The sequence below is a fragment of the Mauremys reevesii genome, linkage group 2, assembly GCF_016161935.1.
Source record: "Mauremys reevesii isolate NIE-2019 linkage group 2, ASM1616193v1, whole genome shotgun sequence".
Classification (NCBI taxonomy): Eukaryota; Metazoa; Chordata; order Testudines; family Geoemydidae; genus Mauremys; species Mauremys reevesii.
Window position 1 is genome coordinate 159,473,600 of NC_052624.1, and position 17,851 is coordinate 159,491,450.

The following is a 17,851-nucleotide window of genomic DNA, read 5'->3' on the forward strand; positions in this document are numbered from 1 at the left end:
GCTTCCCCATTGGGTTGTCGGCGCTTTGCCTTCCTCCAAGAGCCACACTCTGCTGCTATTAAAATCTGACCTGCCGCTCCCTCGGCCAGTGTTTTGGGAACTCAGCCGGGCGCTAGGAGACGGAGGACACAGGAACGACCCCCAGCGGCAGGGATGAGCAGCGGGCGAAGGGTTCGTTCAGAACTCACCTCTCCCATAGGGCAGCAGAGTCAGGTATGACGCTGGCTAATCACCCGGTCCCCTAATAAAGGGGGGCTGGGAAGAGAGCCAATCAGGGGAATAAACGGAGCAGGTGCTCTCAAAACCGTCCCAGGCTTTGGCCGCCTTAAACAGGAAGGACGGAAATAGGCTCTGGAGGGCCGGCATAGCGGGGATGGCTCACGGGTCGCCCTCATTCTCAAGGCTCAAGTGACATCTGTGTTTTCCTTAATAAAAAGGCCACTGGATGACAGCCATGAGAAACAAACAGGCTGGAATGTCCCATGAGGAGCTGCGTAAGCCTCTCCGAGCCAGCCCTGAACAAGAGCGCTGGCTGGAAGCTCTCCTTCCAGGGCAGCTCCGGCAGGACCACTGAGGTCCCGAGAAGCTAGGGAATGGGATGGGGCCATAAAGTGACCAGGGACCAAGCTGTTACCAGTCCACTTTGCCGAGACAGGGTACAGTGAGAGCAGGTGGCAGGGACAGCCCCCACTGTTCCCATGACCCAGGGTGTTGTCCATAGCCCCACTTTACAGATGGGGAACTGAGGCACTGATCGGTTAAGTGACAGGACCCAAGATCACACAGTGATTGAGTGGCAGAGTTTGAAATAAAACCCTGTGGCTGCACACCTGCGCTAGCCACTGGGCCACATTTCCTCCCAGAGCAGGAAATAGAACCCAGGAGTCCGGACTCCCCGCCCCCTGCTCTAACCTACTAGACCCCAATTTTGCTCCTATAGCTGGGGTCAGCATCCAGCCCTCCTTCTCTCCGCTCTAACTCACTAGACCCCACTCCCCTCCCAGAGCTAGGGACAGAACCCAGGAGTCCTGACTCCCAGCCCCCACTGCTTTAATCCACTAGACCCCACCTCACTGGGGAGGACAACCTGCGAGATCAGCGATTCATCCATGGACACAAGGCAAGTTCAGCAACTCTCAAAGCCACATGTAGCCCCAGGCCATTTCCCTCCCCACCTTTGATACTTCCTGCCAGCAGCCAGCCTTGTAAAGAGAGCAGCCTGCAACAAACCCCAGCACCAACAAGCCAGCACAGCCTGCAAGGGCCCCAGGGCATGCAGCCTCAGAGCCAACACACCAAGAAAAACACACTCCGTGAAGAGACACCAGCCCAAGGATGTGCCCAGAGACGGCTAGCAATCACGCAGCAAGTCCCCAGGGCCCGCGCTGCAGGGTGGATCCCACGTGCCCTCAGTAATGCCACAACATGACAAGAGCAGAGCCGTGCACAGGGGCTGTGGGGATCACTCACAATTGGAGCTGGATGGCAGCACGCTGCAGGGGGGCCAGATGAGACCCAAGCACCGCAATTTATCTTTCCTTCAGAATAAAGAGAAGCCTGCCCCTGGGATCGGGGCCTCACAGCACCAGGTAGACCCAGGCCCTGTCCTGCAGCAGTTCCACAGCACAACCTCATACACACTGCAGCGTTATACATTGCACGCCTTTCCCCCTTTGCAATATGCCAAACTAGATCAGTGGAGCATCCCGTAGTGCCCAATCCCTGATGCCTTCCAAGGCGGGTGAAACCTCACCCCTCCACCTGTGCTAGCAGCGAGCTGGGAGTGAAAATGCTTTCCTGATCCCCACAGCCCCCTGGGATCTGACAGGCAAGCTGGGCTCCTTCCATCCCACTCAACACCACCAGCAACAGAGGCTCTGCAGGCCAGGCTAGGTCAGGCCCACAGCAACTGCCGTGGAACCAGTTTGCAAACTGGGGGGTGCCTGGTCTTTGACAATGGGGTTGCAGAGGCCCAGTGGGGGCAGAATCTGGGCTACAGAGCCTGTATTCCAGCCAGACCGTCACGGCCAAGAGGGGAGTGTGTGGACGGACAGCTAGAAGAGCCGTTTCACGGCTAGACCGAACCCATTTTATCAGGGCTCCCAAGCACATTTTAGAGAATAGCCTCACATTAAACTTTCCTCAGCAAGTAACCCGACTGCACTAGCTCAACTGCTGCTACAGGAAAGTCCAGCCCTGCCTTGGGGCCAGGAAGAGGGGCTCAGAAATCCAGCTCAGGCCTGGGCGACACACACAGCTGCTCAGGTTTACCTCACAGAACAATTTCAAGCAAAGCAAGTGAAACCGGTGCCAAACCATGTGTGGACAAAAATGTCAATTTAAATCTTGTTTCTAACAATTTAGCCTGAAGTGGTAAATTTCCAGGTACCAGCTAAACTGAAATACCCCGTTTTAAGCTAGTATTAGTGTGCGCACACTGGGACTTTCCCAGGTTTGACTAAACTGTTTTTTAAACAGACTTGAGTTTACCCCAGTGCACCGTGTGTGTTTTGACAGCCCCCACAACTGTAAATCCACCAGTAGAGCAAGCAAACGACACACACCAGGCATTAAAACCCCCTCAGTGCTGCTCCACATCCCCACCTCCTCCGTGCTGGGTTGGGTTTTGGGGTTGCAATTTTTCCGCCCACCCATCTCCTCCACTCACTAGGCGCAACGCATTGGCAGAGTTATTTTCTTCTAACCTGACAGAGACCTTATAAGCCAGGCGGGACTTTACGCCACCCCCGACTGTCTTGGGGTCACTTGAAACCCACCAGCAAGGACTCAAAAAATATATTTTTTTTTCTTGAACCACTGGAAAGAAAAACCACAAGGCAGGTAAGTGTGAGCAGGAGGCAGCCTAACCAGTGCCTTTCTCACCTGGCTTCTCTGGAGCCATCACTGCTGGCCCAATCCCACCTTAAAGCTCGCCTCCGCCGTGAGGCCTACACCACACTCAACAATGGCTAGGCAACTGCTGTGCTGGGTCTGCTGCCCGTGACACCGAGAGCAACCACCTCCGTGTCACCTTGTGCTCCCCCCGTGTCACCTCGTCACCTGGTTAGATGGTAGGGGCTGTAGGGCAGAAACTGCCTGCGTGTGCGTCGCTCCCCGGCACAACGCCCCCCCCCAATCAAAAACACTACTAGAGACTGGAAACTGATTTCTTTTCTGGGACCGTCTGCATGGAGACGGCGCTTTGAGCGCGCTCGCCGAGCTCACGACAGAACTCCAAGCATGCAGAGCCACACAGCTCCCCAGTGTGACGCCAGGCTGCACGGCTTGGGAGGTATGCAACAGCAGCACAGACCCAGAGCCCCACCAGGAAGAGAAATCTCACTGTTGTTCAGAGAGGTTAGCCCCTGTTCGCAGGCTTCTTACAGACAAGCAGGACATTGGGGAGGCTTTCTAGAGCTGTTAGCAGTTGCCACGGTCATTAGCTTCTCTGTAATTTCCAACATGCCTGGAGGGCCCTGAGCACGCTCTGAACAATGACATGCAGACCGCAAAGGGCTGTGGTGCCCGTAATCCCAGCCAGGAAGCCACACACCCTTTGCATATCGCTGCCAGGGCCAGGCAGGGACATTTCCAAGTGAAATGAGACCAGCATACGCACAGACACTCAGGCCAATGGAGAGGGGCTGCCCCCACCCGGCCCTAGACACTGCTCTGGCAGCACGCAGGGCCCAAGAAGTGGCCAGAAGAGAATTTTCCCAAGTGCAGAAGCATAGGGGGGGCATCTCTATGATGCTGTGCTCAAAATCGCCTTCCCTCCAGGCCGTGCCAAACCAAATCTGACCTCATGACTCCACCAAACAGCAGCTGGGAGAGAGCACACAGGACTCAGAACCCACCCGATGCCAGAGAACTGTAGCCCACCCACCAACACCCGCTAGACCAGGGTCAGAGAGCCAGAGACCAGGGGCATCCAGACGCAGCCCTTCCAAGACAGAGCTCTCAAGTTCAGGCGGGGATTCCAGAGCCAGGATTGGAGCCCAGGGACTCTCTTTTCCAATCCATAGAGAATGGATGGGGCGGGCCAGAGTCTGTGTAGCTTCTCCAGTTCAGTTTCTACAGCATGCCCAGACTCAGTGACCCCACATGAGCCTCAAAGGGACTCTGCTTGCTAACTGAGCCAAGCATTCCCCACTCAGCCAGCTCAGACAACAGCATAAAGCAATACACGAGCTGCCTACAGTGCCCTACAGGACAAAAAGATGCCCATTCTATCAGCTGGGTGGGAGATGGATTCCCCAAGCAGAGGGCCCTTCCCTGTCTATAGCTAACCACATGCATTAGAACCAGGGCAGAGGCTCGTGTCTTAATCAAAAGGCCTAGTTCTCCAGTGTGATAGCGCAGGAACATTTTTCCTCTCCAGGCATGCAAGAGAACTGTCTGATAATGTGGCCATCACCCTGGAACACAGTGATGCTTAAACATGGTCAGCCGCTGGCGTTGGAATGCAGGGACTGCTCGTGGTGTGAAAGAGGAGAGACTGCTTCTAAAGCAGTCCAGACTCAAACAATCTGGAGCTTTAGTGACTGAAATCACAGCTGGGCCAAGAACAGGGACAAATTTCACCAAGACTTAAGTAAAAATGTTCTCCTCTCCATTTTTACTGGTGAAATTTGGATGTGAAATTTCATTGAAACATCAGAAGTTACATGCTTCACGTCACAAAATCTAAATCACCTCCTTGAATCACAATGAATGAGGGGCCAGGACAGACTCTAGGTGTGGAAGGCAGTGCACATACATGTGATGCTGGTCAGGAGAAAATGGCTCTTTCAGCCCACAAGAGAGGCAGGAGAGAAGGAGGGGATTAAAGGGAAGGACAGTGGTGGGAGGAGGAGCTGGAACATCCTGCAGAATTTTACTAGCTGGAGACAAAAAGGGTTTGTATCTGGAGACATGGAAGAGTCCCAGTAGGTACAGGCAGCCTGTGGCTTTGTTACATACCTGTACTTACCAGCAACCACCAGATCAACTTTGGTTGGAGGAGTTTTATTTAATTGTCTTAGATGGGCAAGAAAAATGTATATATATTTTTTAAAATCTTCCATAAGCTCAAAGAGCCTCACACAAACCCAGGACTGTTTTTCAGGCATGTGTTTCCCATTAAACACCCATATGACTGGATCGGCCTTTCTGCCACTCAGATGCATCAAGACTATGCAAAAAAAGAAAAATGCTTAAGTTTTTGTACATCAACTTGAATTGCTGGCAGGACTGGCTGCTTCCTTCGACACAGAGAGAGATTTTCCCCTGACCCAAACCAAATGGGACTAAGCAAACTCCTCTCAGTCTGAAGGGCAAAAGCTCCCTCAGTTACATAAACAATTTGGTAATGGGAAACACAGATCATTCTAGGAGGCTTACGTTTTCTATTAAACAGCATCTAAAATTGCCTCCTGGCATCAGAAGAGTCTAACAGCAGATGCACATGGATTTCAGATCCGAACTTCAAGTTAGCTAATGAAAAAAGCCCAAATCTTCTGGTGTGACCCAGAGTGAAACCAAGCCCTGCTGGACAGACCATGCTTCCAGAACCAGGAAACCTTTGAGGGGAAAAACAAAAAGCCCTTGAGAACGCCAAGATATGATTTCACTAGGAGGCCTGACTGAAGTTACACGTTATCTGGATGGAATTTTTGCACGGTTGCCTTAGAAAGGGCTGTGAAATGCACTGCCCCCATAGCACTGGTGCTAAGGGTGCACTTTAGCAATTTCATTTTTTCCTGCGTCTAAGAAGCACCTGTCCATCACCACCATCAAATAAGCCAACAACAGGGAAAGAACATAGATGGAAGGCAAGTGACCTTTTCTCCCTCATGGAAACATCCTAGTGAATGCCATAGGAAATCACCACCTCTATGGAGGCTGGTATTTACAAAGCCATTTGAACAGCAAGAGAAGCTTGGAACCCTCCTACAGAATTCAGTGGCAGAGATATTCTCTATGGCCCCATTCAACCATAGGTGTCTAATTGCAGCACATGAGTCGTCCCAAAGTCCTGCACAACTGGGCCCCCCACTGCTCTGCTGTAGAATTCAATAGGATGGTTCAAAAGATCCTCATTCAATCTTACATCCTATGAGGCTTTAAGAGCAATTTCCAGTCCCCGTGAAGCTGTGCGGGATGTTTCCATAGGACTGTTCTGATCAGGAGCTATAGGCACAGTGCAGGGTGGGTTTTCTGTCTCACTGCACATGTTCCTGAGAGACTTCCAGCTCTCAGAGAGATCAGTTATTGGCAGAGCCAATGCTACATGGGAATTCCCACAGCCCGTACCACACACCCCTACATCCACTTTCCCCTTCCCTTCGGAATCCCATTGCTTTCCATTTGCTGCATCCCTTCTCGCCCCCCGACAGAGCAAACATGGGGCTCCCTACACTCCATATATTGCAGTGTCATCCCATCTGCCAGGGCCGGCTCCAGCTTTTTTGCTACCCCAAGCGGCGACGGGAAAAAAGAGACCGATTGAGCTGCCGCCAAAGAGGAAGACAGGGAGCGAAGGAACTGCCGCCGAAGACCCGAATGTGTCACCCCAATAACGGACAGAGTGCCACCCCTTTCTGTTGGCTGCCCCAGGCACCTGCTTCCTTCGCTGGTGCCTGGAGCCGGCCCTGCCACCTGCAATCGTACAAGACAGACATCCCTCCTGCCACGATCCTCCCAAAACCAGCAGGTTGCTCTGGCTTCAAACTGCACCCGACCCCAGGAGCACCAGAGTCCCTGGGCTGCTGGTGACTAGCAGGGCTCTTACCACAGCATCCAGGAAGTGGATGCAGCGCTGCAGCTCTGGCCGCCTCTCGCAGAACTGACGGAAGAGCAGCCGGCCGATGGGCTGCTTGTCACACAGGCTGCTGTAGTCCCTTTCTGGAAAAGAAAACCAAGGAGGAGATGGGACAGAAGCACGGCTCACGATCATCCGCATCCATACCGGGCCATTCTGCAGACACTGCCTTGTGCCGCGCCCCAGAGATCATCTCGCGGACAGACGAGCCCCAGGGCCACCCAGAGGATTCAGGAGGCCTGGGGCGGGGCTGGTTCTTTGGCAGCAATTCAGCGGCGGGTCCCTCTCGGAGGGAAGGACCCACAGCCAAATTGCTGCCGAAGAATGAAGCGGTGGCGGTAGAGCAGCCTAAGTGCTGCTGATCGCGGCTTCCCACCCCCTCCACTTGCATGCTTGTACTCACTGGGTAGCGCGCCAAGGCTTCGGTAGCACTTCAGCGATGGGTCTTTCACTCGCTCTGAGTCTTCCGCTGCACTGAAGGACCCCGCTGCCGAAGACCCGGAGTGAGTGAAGTGCCTCCGAAAACCCAGAGTGGCTCGCAGGGGCCCCTATGGGGCCCAGGGCAAATTGCCCAACTTGTCCCCGCCTCTGGGCGGCCCTGATGAGCCCTCCCAGCCCATAACCCTCCACAGCTCTGTTCCCAAACGACAGGGTTCTGTGGAGCACTGATGAAGGAGGCGCACAGCTCTGCAGAGAAGCGCTTCTTTAGAGCGCTGCTGCATCAGGCAACAGTGCAACCAGGCCATGGGATGAGAGCCACTGCCCTGCTTTAAAGTACCACTGGCCACTTCCCTGCACACACCTGGATCGCCGTTCCAGCTGGTGGACACTGGGTGGTGAAGTGGTAGACGGGGAGCATTGCTGCTGGCCGGTGGGTCACAGAACAGCTGTGATTTCAGCCCAGATCCAGCCGGTAACTCTGCAGGTGAGCCCCTGCGCTGAGGCAGAGCCATAGGGACGTCCATGGGGCTCTTCCCAGGCCTGAGGATCCACCCACACAGAGTCACCGGACTTGGCTCATGAACAATATTTGTCTGTTGGCCACTGCGCAGCCTCCCGCTGCGAAGGCTCTGAAAGCAGCCCCTGAAACAGGAAGCTGCTCCCCCAGCCAGCAGGGTTCAGAGCACCTGCATGTCGCTGCCTTGGTTAAAGGAACAGATGGGCAAGAGTTAAACGCTGGTTTGCACAAACCACACCTGTTGCCTTAGCTGAAGTCACTGGAGCGTCCACTGCATAGCATGGCTGGGATTTCTAGGGGACCATCTCCTCAAGACAGTGTGTCCCCTCCTCAGGCAGCCTCCTCCACAACCCCCTTTGCCTCAAACACCTCGGTGGCCCATGATCGTGGCCTCTGACCTCCCAGAGGCTCAGGTGCATCTGGATGCTAGGCCAGGCCTTGCTGCAGCTCTCTCCAGAGACTCCCCAGGGCAGAGGGTTCTCATGCATCTCTCCTGCATAGCGTGACAGGGGCCCAGCTCCATGCTGGGTCCAGCTGCACACAACGAATTCCAGGCCAAAGCCCCCAGCAGCTGCAAGTTGTGAGTTCTAGCAAGACTAAAACATTGCAAATGTCTTTCCCTCCACTCCTCTCCTTTCTCTGAGCTGGAAACCGCCCCCCTGACCTCTGCCTAACCACATTCCCAGGCCATATAAACACACCCCGCTCCTTGGTGTTGCATCCCGAGTCCCAGTGGAAGGAACAGCCAAGCATGCATTAGGGGAAGAGTCACTGACATCTCCGAGGGAGCATGGGAGAAAGACACACTTATCTTGGATTCTGAGAGCGCCTGCCCCAGCACCCTCCCACTCAGCACTGGCTTCCCAAGAACCCTGGTTCCACCAAACTCCGCTGGGTGCTCAGGGGACAAAGTTCCTACACCCACCCTCACAGAGTCAGCAGCAGATCTGCTCTGGGTTCAACAGCTCTGCAAGATGTGAAGTGCCCTCCAGAGGCTGGAGGGGGCCGGGGCTAGTTTTCTCCTCTTGGGCTCAGTCCAGCTTTTGGGGGAGCCAGGAAAGCACCAAGCGGGCACTGCTGATGTCACACCCCACATCAGATCCCCATTAATGGAGGGTCTGGCCAATGTGGACACTCACCATCTACCTCCTCCAATCACTCTTTCTGCGTTGGGGGAAGGTTCCAGGGGAGCTGGGGCCAGGCTTCCTGAGTCCTGCCCAGACACCATTCAGACCTGAGCTAAGGGCAGAAAGGGCACTGGTGCCGTGCACAGATTGTCCCAGCCAGGGATGAGGACCAGGTCTGCCCTGACTATATTACATCCCATCGGCTGCCTTGGATACTGCTGACCACAAGGTTTCGCTGGGGACCCAGAGGTGGCTAATCGAGTGAGAGAAACTCCCCACCCCCCCTGTTCTAACCATTAGACCCTGCTCCTCTTCCAGTGCTGCAGACAGAACCCAGGCGCCCCAGCACCCAGTTCCCAGGGCTGGGCTTGCAACTGGGGGGCAGGCCAGGAAAGGAAGATTCACTGGCACAGCAAGGCTGCGCATTCCCTGGAGCAAATGGCTCCAGAACAGAGCTGACTCAGAGCCGGCAGCCCTCCCAGAGACAAAGAGGCACAGCCCTTCCATCAAGGGCTTATCGCCCTGCTGCCCCCTTGAACTACCAGCAGGTTTGAACCCTGGGCCATGTGGGGTGGGGCGGGGTGATGCTAGACACACAGGGCCGTGCGATGGTGGTCGGGCGTACGGGAGTGATGCCAGACACACAGGGCCGTGCGATGGTGGTCGGGCGTACGGGGGCGATGCCGGCACACAGGGCCGTGCGATGGTGGTCGGGCGTACGGGAGTGATGCCAGACACACAGGGCCGTGCGATGGTGGTCGGGCGTACGGGAGTGATGCCAGACACACAGGGCCGTGCGATGGTGGTCGGGCGTACGGGGGTGATGCCGGCACACAGGGCCGTGCGATGGTGGTCGGGCGTACGGGGGCGATGCCGGCACACAGGGCCGTGCGATGGTGGTCGGGCGTACGGGAGTGATGCCAGACACACAGGGCTGTGCGATGGTGGTCGGGCGTACGGGGGTGATGCCGGCACACAGGGCCGTGCGACGGTGGTCGGGCGTACGGGGGCGATGCCGGCACACAGGGCCGTGCGATGGTGGTCGGGCGTACGGGGGCAATGCCAGCACACAGGGTCACGTGACGGACCAACAGAGGAGTGTGCAGGGTGAACCGATGCCGGACACACAGGGCCATGCGACAGTAGGGGAGTGTACGGGGCGGGGCAGGGGCGATGCCAGAAACACGGGGCCGTGCAATGGTGGCGGGGCGTGCCGGGGGTGATACCAGGCACACAGGATTACCTGCAGATTGCATGTTTGCAAAAAACCGAAGGGGAGAATGATTCCTTCAGCAGCAAACACAGGACAAGCTTCTGCTTCCCATCTCCAACCTGCACGTCCTCTCCTGCACCCTCCGGTGCTCCACCCTCCGGCTCCCAGTGGAGCATTGAGGGCCAGGCTCTGGGCAGCTTTAGCAAGCGCCGGGCCGACTCTCCCGAGAAAGCTGCAGCCCGGCTGTGGGCATTGAGCCTTTGGGACTCTGTCATCCCCAGCCCTGAACACCCCCTGCTCATTGTCGCTCCCGAGGCCCTGCATATGGCCCTCGCTCCCACCCTCCCTCACAGCCCTGCTCCCTCCTGCTTAGGGCCCTACCAAATTCACCGTCCATTTTGGTCAATTTCACAGTCATAGGAATTTAAAAATCGTTAATTTCATGATTTCAGCTATTTAAATCTGAAATTTCAGGGTGTTGTAATTGTAGGGGTCCTGACCCAAAAAGGTCACAAGGCTACTGCAAGGGGGGTGGGAGTCACAGTACTGCTACCCTTACTTCTGTGCTGCCGCTGGCGGCAGGAGGCTGCCTTCAGAGCATGGTGCCTGGCCAACAGTCCCCGCTTTCCAACAGCCCCACTCTGAAGGCAGCGCAGAAGTAAAGGTGGCAATACTGCAACCCCCTAAAATAACCTGGTGACCCCCCTGAAACTCCCTTTTGGGTCAGGACCCCCAACGTGAGAAACACTGGTCTCACCCGTGAAATCTGTATAAAAGCAAACAGAAGATCAGATTTCACAGTCCGTGACATGTTTTTCATGGCCATGAAGCTTCTGTCGCCTTGGTCCTGGAGCACGCCCCCCGGAACGTGCCCCTTCTCGCACCAACCATTCCCCCTCCACAGCAAGAGCCACACCCCAGCCCCTCCTGAGCTGCTCCGCTCAGGTCTCTCCGGTGCCCCGGGGGTGCCAGCTCCTTGGTGCAGGGGACACGTCTCTCTGGGCAGATACGGTGCCCTAGCATATGGCATTGTACACCGTTACGCCGACGCCCGCCCGCCCGCTGCTGCTGCGGGTGGCTGGATGAGCTCTGTGCAGCTAATGGCTCCCCAAGACCCCGAGTCCCGCGGGACCCTGAGGCCAGCAGCAGACCCGAGGGAAAGGCCTAACCCCCGCTGCAGACACAGGAAGGGAGCTCTAGGGAGGTGGCACCCCGCTGAGGCTGGCTGTACCCAGGGGGTTGAGTCCCCAGGCTCAAGTGCAGCTCCCCCTAAGCCCATGCGTGTCGCTGGCAGAGGGCGCCCCAACCCCTGCCAGGGAAGGGCCAGGTTAGTCACTGACACTGGTCAGGGACGTTTGTGCACCAGGGTGCCCGAGTGGAGAGTCGGGTCTGGGACAAGGTGGGGGTGACGCAGTGTCAGGGAGTACTGCAGCTGTATCTCCAGACCCGTAGCCCCCCGGGCCGGGCCTGCCCTGCGGGAGGTGCTGCTTTCCTCCCACCTGCACTTCTGCCACACACAGCGCCCCTCCCCACCCGGGCAAGGGCGGGCGCATGGGGGTAGTGCCTGGCTGTTCGCAGGCAGTGCAGGTGTCCCCAGCTGTATGCATGGAGCACACCCTCTCTCCAGCAACAGTTAACAGCCCCAGCCTTGACCCTCTTCCTGCCTCTCTGCCCCACCCTCCTCGGGCTCCTGATAAGCATCTCTCCTCTGCACTGGCAGGAAACGATCACAGGCTTTGTTGTCAAGCGCAAGAGCTGCAGCATGGAGCTCCCCATGGGCCCCTGGCATTTCCCACTGCTCTCTCTGTATCCATTACCGTGCCACACTGGCTCTCTCGGCCTCTCTGCTGAACGCAGCTCAGCGTGCCAGCCTGCTCTTCCCGCACGCTCCCCTCCTTCCCCGCCGGCTTGTACCTGCTTATTCGCAGCAGGCACCCAGGCTCTGCGGCAAGCAGGTTTTGCCAGTTCTTGCACAATCCCCGCACACCCCTGCACAAGGCTCGTCTCGCTGGCCGGCTCCGGGGAGCAGCCGGGCTGGGGCTCGCCGCTTACCCAGGCCTTTCCGAAGGTCGTCACACTGGCTGATGTGTGGGAATCTGAGGATCTCTTTCCATTTCTTACTCCTCCCTTTCCGCTTCCCTCCACCTCCTGCAAGGGACAGAGAAGGGGGCAGGAGAAGGAGAAATTAATCCAGAGACAACAGCCGTTGTCATTAGAGCCTGGACGCTAAAGGGAGGGATAGACCCCGAGGGCTCAAGCAGGAGGAACAGCACTCGTGGCATCAGGACAGTGATGCTTCACCCGCCAGCCAAGGACTTCAACGCACCCTTAACCCAGTCCTCACAACCCTCCTGGAGATGTGGGGTAGAATACTCCTCCCCAGGGGAAACTGAGGTGCAGAGAGGGAAGGGACTTGGCCAAGGTGAGGCTCAGAACTGGGCCCTGAACCCAGCTTCAGACACCGGGGGAGAAAGAGAGACAGTGCAGATGATGCCCCTTCTCAGTAGTTTCTACAGGACATTTCACCCCATTAGATCTGCAGTTTTCCCTCCCCGCCATTGCTGGAGCATCAGAATATGGGAGAACAGGATCAACTTTACTCCAAAAGGCCCCAGCTCACACTGGGCACCCAGGGCAAGGCAGGGGTGACGCAGAATCAGGGAGCACACGGCCTCCTTTTGACACGGCAGAATGGGGATGATCCAAAGCCAAAGGGAAAGAGACTCCCTGTGACTTCTACGTGGGGAGGAGCTTCCTGCTCCCAAGCAGAGGGGAGAGCCTGACGGGGCCCTGCGAGGAGCAGCTCCCAGGCCCCATGCCAGTCAACAGGAGCCGCGCCCACTCCTGTGCATGGGCTGCCTCAGGGTGCTTTGCAAGCTGTTAACCGGTTATTCCCCACCCCAGCCAGGCAGGCAGCTACTGTCACTCCGTGCTACAGGCGGGGCAGAGGAGGATTCAGCCCAAGGAGTCACACACACCCCCATGTCTGGAAGGGAAAGGGCCACACGTCTGTGTGTTAACGCACAAGCGGTTGCACTCCCGGCTCCCAGCCTTGTGCTGGCCTGACCCAAAGACACCAGCCCCGACAGGGTCCATTCGTGCACGGTGCTGAGTGCACCCAGGAGTGGCTGAGCATCGTGGGGAGCACAGCACCTTTCCCGGGGGCTCGGCACCTTGCAGGATTCGGCAGGAAAGAGCCCCGGTTTCCAAGCGCTCAGCAGCCCCATGGTGCCGCTCATGGTTGAAGTTGCAGAGGAGCCAAGTCTGCACAGCCTGGCCTCCCGCGACTGAACGCGCTGTCCCTCTCCGCTCTGCTGTGTCTGAATGCACCGGCCAGTGACTTGCTTTCCCCCCCCCAGCTAGCGGCAGCACGGTAATACACACACGTTTGGCTCTTCCCCTCCCAGCAGCACTAATATCGCAGTGCAAACCGTACCCTGACTGCAGGTCCGGGCAGGAGAGGGGCAGCCCCGCCGTCGACCTGGCAGGCAGGCTGCAACATGGGTTTTCTTCACAGGAGCTGAGCCTAGAAGCCAGAGGGGGTTTGCACTTCCTTCAAGAACAATGCCCCGTCCTCCGCGCTAGCTTGCTAATAACCATCTGGTTTCCTTATCTCTTGGGCTGGTTTATTGTTCCCTGCCGGCCGGACTTGCTGGCTGCTATCTGCCCTCATCTGCGTGCAGAGGATGCAGGCCTGACTCTGAAGGAATGAGCTCATGGCCTGGCGCGCTTCCCCAGGGGACAGACAACCTGCCCAGCCTCCCTGGCAGCTGCCTGCCCACCACAAGCCATGCATTCCTCACCCCACTGGCATCCCCTCTCTGTCCAAGTCCTGCAGGTCAAGCAGTGGCTCTGGAGAGGAGTACCCAGACCCTGGGAGTATATTCAGTGGGGAGGGGTGGTCTTTTCATTCTACGAATGTACAGCCCCTAGTACAGTAGGACAGAGACTCCCTGGTGCAAATAAATAGTAAGTCTCCAAGATCCAGAGCAGAGCTCTCAACCTGCCAGGGAGCGACATGCACAAATGATCCATCCAGGGAGAGTAAAGTGCTGGGAGATCCCTTCCTACAGCGTCAAGGCAATGGCACTGCAACATCTGTTGTTGCGAATTCCTGGCATTTAAAATAACAGAAGGGAGGGGGAGTGTGTGTGGGGGACACTGCAGCGAACGCCGCGGGATCACCCCAAGGGGGGGAGAACCCTGGAGACATCCCTAAGAGATGTTCCCAGCCCGACGCAGCACCCACCATGCCCTGGCAGAGTGCACCCACGTGAATCATGGGGCCCTCCTCGGCAGGGAGAAGCAGCGTTTTGGATTTGTTCGTTATGGAGTGACTGGATGGCGTGCCAAGGGCAGCAGCCCAGTCCCATCCTGTCATGGGGTTCCCACAGCTACGGCAGCAGGGCCAGGTGCTGCACACACCAGGCTGCTTCAACCAGAGCCTGTGGCACCGGCCTGGGCCTCCCACCCCGACACACCCAGGCTGGGTCCAAGAGGAAGGGAGGCCAGGGCTGCAGAACAGCACAGATGAGCTGGCCGGGGCAGACACCTGCAGCAGGTGGGTTTAACCCAGCCAGGCATCTTACCAGCAGCTCCAGGGCTTTCCTGGGGTAGCTGCTCAGCCACAGGGCAGCCACAGCCCACGTGGGCATCCTGCTCACTCCACACCTGGCTCTCCAACATGTACAAAGGCTGGAGAGCAGAGCCTCGTAGCAGCAGGCAAGGAGCTACCATGGCCCCACCTCACTTCGCTCCTACTGCGCCCATAATACTGCATCCTCCTCTGCTCCCACCAGCAGCACAGCCATGAGAATGGGCCTGCTGGGTGCCCCCTCTCAGGAGGGCAGCCGAGCCCAGCCGAGCTCCTGCCCCCAGGGAGAGCGAGCGAGGAGCAGCTGTTGGGAGTTCCCAACCCACAGTGCTCCTTGCAGGAGTGAGACGCCTGCCCCAGACAGAGCAGCCACCCGCAGAGCTGCGCCTGCGAGACTCCAATGCTATCGCCCAACCACTGGCTGCAGACACAGAGCAGGTACCATGGAACTTGCCTTCGGAGCCTGAGAGCATCAGGGACTGGCGACCCGAATGGCATTGCATACCACTACCCAGAAAGGGCTTGCTCTCCCACTCTGCCCTGCACAGGGCTGGCACATCCAATGCCTAGAGCGCCAGATGGCATGTGGCCTTTGGGATGGGGTGTCCTTTGTACAGGTATGGCATGGCCCTGCCCCGCCAGCAGGCCTCATCCTGCCCTCAAGAGCCCCAAGGAGGCTCAAACACCATGGCCCAGTCAGTCCTTGGCCTTGGCACTGAGTCCGCAAACCAGGGGCGGGTCAATGCCAGCTGTGACATCAACAGGAAGGACTAGGCCAAGAACCCATCTCGCCACCCTCACTTCACACCTGGGCCCTGCACAGCTGGGAGAGGACAGCTCCCAGCCATCCCCTCCAGGAACAGAGCAGGGTGGGGAAACATGGAAAATTTTCAACCCAAAAAAACCCTGCAAGTTTTCCAGAAATTTTGCAAAAAAGATTCCCCACCCCCCACTCTGCTCACAAGCCAGTTCGTGGTTACAACCGACAAAAGCCGGGAACCAAGGCAAACTCCGAGAAGCGGGGAAAGGGAGTGAGCTTTGGGGAGCCTTCAGGATCACTGCAGGGTTTCTATGGACTCTTTCTTTCCATAGGCACGCACACATGCCCTTCACTTATGAAGTAATCCCAGTGGGGATGTGACATCAGCATTCATTCCGGCTGCTTAGGGCTGGGTGTCAGCCAATAACAATCTCCACCGTTGACCAGCTGCCATCTAAAGGTCCAGTTACGTCAAGCTGAGCCAACAGGAAGCCAAGCCCCCGCTACAATGCTGCTTGACAGAATCCCGGGGTCTCGTCTGCAGACTCCTGGCCAAAGGCCCCAGAGGGCCCATGTTTCACCAAGTCCTCTAGGGATTTGGTCCAGCAGAACTTCCTGCTGTAATCAATTCACTTCCTCATGCATGAATAGGCCAAATGTCAGAGAGCTGGAACTGAGCAGCAGAGCAGTCCCAGGCCCAGCAGTAAATATGATGCAGGAATTACACCAGCTTCTGCTGCTACGCTAATTCGCCTCTCTCTGTTCCCAGCCAACGGGGCTGTACCTGGTAGACACACCATCTGGAAAGAGTCCCTATCTCTCTGCTCCAATGTGGTTTCTGGAGCTGAGGAAAACAGTGGACTCCACAGCTTCCCAGTTAGCATTTGTGGTGTACTGAAGAGTTCATCCTTGAGCCCTGGGATATTGAGGGAACTCATCTGTTTTCCACCAAAGAGGGAAATCAAAAGGAACAAAGCCATCTGTGATAGAAAGTCCAGGGCGGCTGCTGGGGCAGTTTTATCCCACTCAGCTTTTAATGCAGCATAATCGGGACATTATTCCTCTTGCGGATACACACAGCAGCTTGGTTATTATCGGAGGTAAACCAAGAGACAGCCAGGCAGCAAACCAGGGCAAGAGGGATAGCTCAGAGTGCCAGAGGGTGACACTGGAGCAGGACTTTGCTGTTCCACCAAATAGGGACAGGAACAAAGTAGCTTTGCTGAACCAACCAAACCAAAAACAACAATAAATACCCCTAGCCTTTCCTGGGCAGTCATCCGGCCCATTATTTCTAAAGCCTCTTTCTACAGCCTCCGGAAAAGCGAACCCAGCTGCTCCCATGGAGCTGACCCCACGCCAGGGCACCGCGCCATGCTCTGCAACAGGTGACGAGCAGCATGCAGGACACGGATGGTTTGCAAGAGTCCTGGTCCCATCTTGGGCACCGAGGGTCGGGGATGGAGAGGAGGGACAAGGCTCCGCTTGCTGTCTGGTGACGCTCACTCACACTCTGCTTCTGGGATCGGCAGTCAGGTGCTGGCTGCCAGGAGGATGGTCTCTATTTTGGAAGGGGCGAGGAGCCTGCAGGTGGCTTCTGTTGAGTGTTTAGCACTGGGGGTGGGGGTGTCAGCTGGAGACAGATTCCCTGGCAGCTGCATTCCAAGGACAACTGTGACTAGCTGGGCCGGAACTCTCCCATGAGCAGGAGAAGCCGCTTTCAGATCAGTAACATCCTTGTTGGCTTGATCAAGGGCTTCCCCGAGGAGCCCTTCTGAGTGCGCCACATCAGCGTGCTCCAAGGAGCGGCGTGATGCAGGGCGGGTCTCCTCCCTGCTGCAGCAGACACACAGCCCGGCTGCCCGGTGGATTCCAGGCAGAGCATTTTGGCCCAGGGAGCCTAGTGCCAGGGCAGAGACTTCACACCTCAGTTCATGCTGCCGGGGGCCAGCCACCCTGGGCACAGGTCTCACTTGCAGCAGCAGGATGCTGCATCTCCCCTCAGTCCTGCTTAAAGGGACAGCATCACTCACTGCTAATGCCACTTGCACCCTTCTGGTGACAGCCCCAAGGGAGCCACTAGCAGATCAGATCCAGATCAGCTCCCATGATCCTCACCAGCACAGACCTGGCACCAGCTTGGCCAGCCGCCTCCTTCAGCAAAGGAGAGCTTCCCGCTGGGACTTGCTGTTGGTACCAGCCTCCCTGAGGGAAGGCCTAGTAAGTCCTGCACATGGAGAGAGCGCGACAAGCACGGGGGCTTTTTGCAAGAGCACTCACATGCTCTGTCCCCAGCTGGTACAGGCAGCTGCCCCACTGCAGTCCAAGGAGCTGGATCCTACACCCAGCCATCAGCTCTTTGAATTGCAATCAACCATGCTGTGCAAAGCCTGGGGG

The 17,851-nt window shown here is 56.9% G+C and overlaps 1 protein-coding gene across 2 annotated transcripts in view; it reads right to left on the reverse strand.

Moving 5' to 3' along the window:
• The window catches only part of LOC120399467 (G protein-coupled receptor kinase 5-like), a 60,611-nt gene that overhangs the window by 10,042 nt on the left and 32,718 nt on the right, over window positions 1–17,851 (reverse strand). For both annotated transcript variants that reach the window (XM_039527722.1, XM_039527721.1), the window contains exons 3-4: window positions 12,153–12,248; window positions 6,773–6,885 (exon numbers count right to left, since the gene is read on the reverse strand). In XM_039527722.1, the coding sequence (XP_039383656.1) occupies window positions 6,773–6,885; window positions 12,153–12,248 (209 nt within the window). The remainder of the gene's footprint in view (window positions 1–6,772; window positions 6,886–12,152; window positions 12,249–17,851) is intronic.